The 2,702-nt window shown below is 51.3% G+C and overlaps 1 protein-coding gene across 1 annotated transcript; it reads right to left on the bottom strand.

Annotated features, from left to right (window-relative positions):
• Window positions 1–462: 462 nt before the first annotated feature.
• ENSA (endosulfine alpha) lies at window positions 463–2,178 on the bottom strand (the record flags this gene model as incomplete). The annotated part of the gene is made up of 2 exons (XM_010160628.1): window positions 463–633; window positions 2,053–2,178. Coding segments are annotated over 2 exons (297 nt in total), but the record flags the coding sequence as incomplete, so codon positions are not given.
• Between the last annotated feature and the right edge of the window lie 524 nt (window positions 2,179–2,702).

The following is a 2,702-nucleotide window of genomic DNA, read 5'->3' as shown; positions in this document are numbered from 1 at the left end:
CTAAATTTCCAGATCACGTACCACATCTTTTGTCTAACCAGTTCTTCCTCTGCTGACACCCAACGCCTGAAAAGCACGCACGCAGCACAGCTCCGAGCTCTCCCCTCCTACCCTGTGCCAAGTAAACAGCAAACAACTCCAGTGAGCACTTTCCTGCTTCTCCCAGGGCTGCTCAACTCTCCCAGCGAGGAGGCAGCGCTTCAGTGGCTCTGGAAGTGAGGATGGTTTCAAACAGCAAGAAAATTAAGGCTGTAAATCGACTCGCTAAAAGGAACAGCCCGATCAAATCTGCCAGTTCATCCTAGGCTACTGACACCCCTCACCTCGGTTTTGCTGTGTGTTCACTGTAAATACTCAAATAACTATGTGGATTCTGGTGCTCTTGTCCCTATGGTACAGTGAAGTTCAATCCATTTAGCCAAAAGAAAGAAAATAGGAAAAAGACCAGGCTGTGAGTGCAGGCTACCCTGCCAGCTTGCTGGTTACAAGTGAGGATTTTCTCTGCGGGAGGTCCTGCGGTGTGGGGATGTGGTCTCCTGTCACCAGGTTCTTGTCTGGTCCTGCACCTGGCAACTGCTTGTTCTTCATCTTTGCCTTGGCCATGTTGTAGTCACCAGAATCAAAGTATTTTTGCTGGAAGAGGGAAAGGAGCTTGGATTACTTAAGACTTGCAGCACAGAGTCGCAGACACCTGCCCACAAATATGACCCTTTAAGGAGCTGCTGGGGTTGCTCGAAACCAAGTCATCAAAACATCATAAAAGGGGAAAATGCAAGCGAGGGACCCTAGCCTGATTTAAAAGGTCTTTAGCACCCACCCACAAACCCCAATGACTCAGACAGCTGGAAGAAGCTTTGCCCCACAGCCACTGTCTGTCTGACCCAAACGTGTATTTTCTCCCTCTGACACACCTGTGGGTGTCTCTGAACTTTCACTGCTTGGCATGGCGCTTGCTGGGTAAAGACCAGGTTTCTCTTGCTCCGCCCTTACATCACACTCAGCTTGACAGTCCAGAGCCAAATGCAGGCACGGCCACGTCAGCAAATACCTCTGGGCAGAGGCTCAGCTAAGTAGCAAAGCCAGGGAACATTTGCTTATAGAGTTCATTCTGGTATAGTGAACAGATGAGAGGTATGACAGAGGCAGGATTTTCTCCCCAAGGAGCATAGTCAAGGCCTTAACCAGACTGTCCAGGCTCCCAACAGCTGAAAATACCTGCAAATATGTGGCTGGACGACATCACCCTGCTGCACAGCACCACTGACTCAGGGTTCAAAGGGCATTTCACACCCTTATCACATACATCACCATGGGACTCTGTGCTCCTTCACAATGCTGCTCCACCCCCATAGTGGTGTAGGAAAGGCTGAACACCTGTGTGTCCAGAGCAGGGGCAGGTACAGAGCTGCTGGCTGCCAGCAGCTCAGGAAGAATTTATTTTTCTGCACCAGTCTCTGCAAGGAGGAGAGCCACCAGTGACAACACATGCAGGCTACAGGCAGCTCTCAGAGAGGGACTTAGTTACATTTCCAGGGAGCAGAGTTGGAGGGTTAGTTTTTTAAACTGATGACAGCAGTCAGCTGACTCACTGGCTTTCTCAGTGCCCTTGGCACCAGCCCAGAGCCCAGGCAAAGTGCAGACCAGAGAGAAAAAACTCAGGCTCACAGCATCTCAGTGGCCCACTGAACCCCAAGGGCAGTGGCAGGGGGGGATTTATGCACTAGTTTTGCCTCCAGACCCCAGGTTTCAAGCCAGGGTGGGATCCATGCTGGGGAAGATACACAGAGCAAAACCACCCAAGAGGCAGCACCTTTTGGGTTCTGGGCAGGAACAAGCCCTTCTTGCTTAACCACAGCAGCCCTCACTGCTTCGGGCTTGTGCCTATTGGGTGCCACATCCAGTGCAGGCACTGAAAGGAGCCTGGCCCACGAGTTCAACAGACTTTTGACCAGGGGAATTTTGGTGTGATTCTTCTGGCCTGGTTGGGGTTTCACTGCCTATGCCATTGAGGGAGGAGGGGATGGATATGAGCCATGGCTGAGAAATAAATACCCCTTTCTGCAGTCTCTTCATGAGGAAGTCAGAGCCTCCGGGCTTCTGGCCTAGGTTGGGGTATTTGGCCTTCAGTTTCTCCTCTTCTGCTCTCTCAGGGGTGACTGTTTCCTTCTCTTGCATGTCCTGAAAAACAAAGAGGGGGGTAGAAAGTCCTTCAGTCCCACAAAAAACACACACATATGATGCCACAACAGGATATTCAGCAGCGCACCCAAACCCTGGTACCTGGCTTGTTGAACAAGATGTGGTCCCCTGGAAAACCCAGACACATTCAGAGATTATTATAAACACCCTTCCAGCCAGAAAAAGTTTTTTACCTCCAGTACACGTAGAAACAGGCTGAGACCCGCTCTCTGTCTCCTTCCCAGATGGGAGCCCCTGCAGGTGCTTGCGCCATTTGGCTTTGAAAACTGGACTTAAAACATCACTGCAAGTCACTACTGGACAAGCGTCTTCCCCTGGCCAGCAACAAGAAACGTCAGTCCAGAGCTGCCCAGCATGATGAGCTACAGCAGCACACTGCAGTGCTAAAAGGGTTCAGTCCTGCTGTGCCCCACCGCAGTACAGCTGAGAGAGAAATCTCCTGTTCCACAGCCACAGCAGTTTCAGGATATTCCAGGAAGCCACCCAGCCCGCTCAAAGCCTGG

The sequence above is a fragment of the Eurypyga helias genome, unplaced genomic scaffold, assembly GCF_000690775.1.
Source record: "Eurypyga helias isolate BGI_N326 unplaced genomic scaffold, ASM69077v1 scaffold7881, whole genome shotgun sequence".
Lineage (NCBI taxonomy): Eukaryota > Metazoa > Chordata > Aves > Eurypygiformes > Eurypygidae > Eurypyga > Eurypyga helias.
This window is presented reverse-complemented; position numbering and strand designations above follow the sequence as displayed.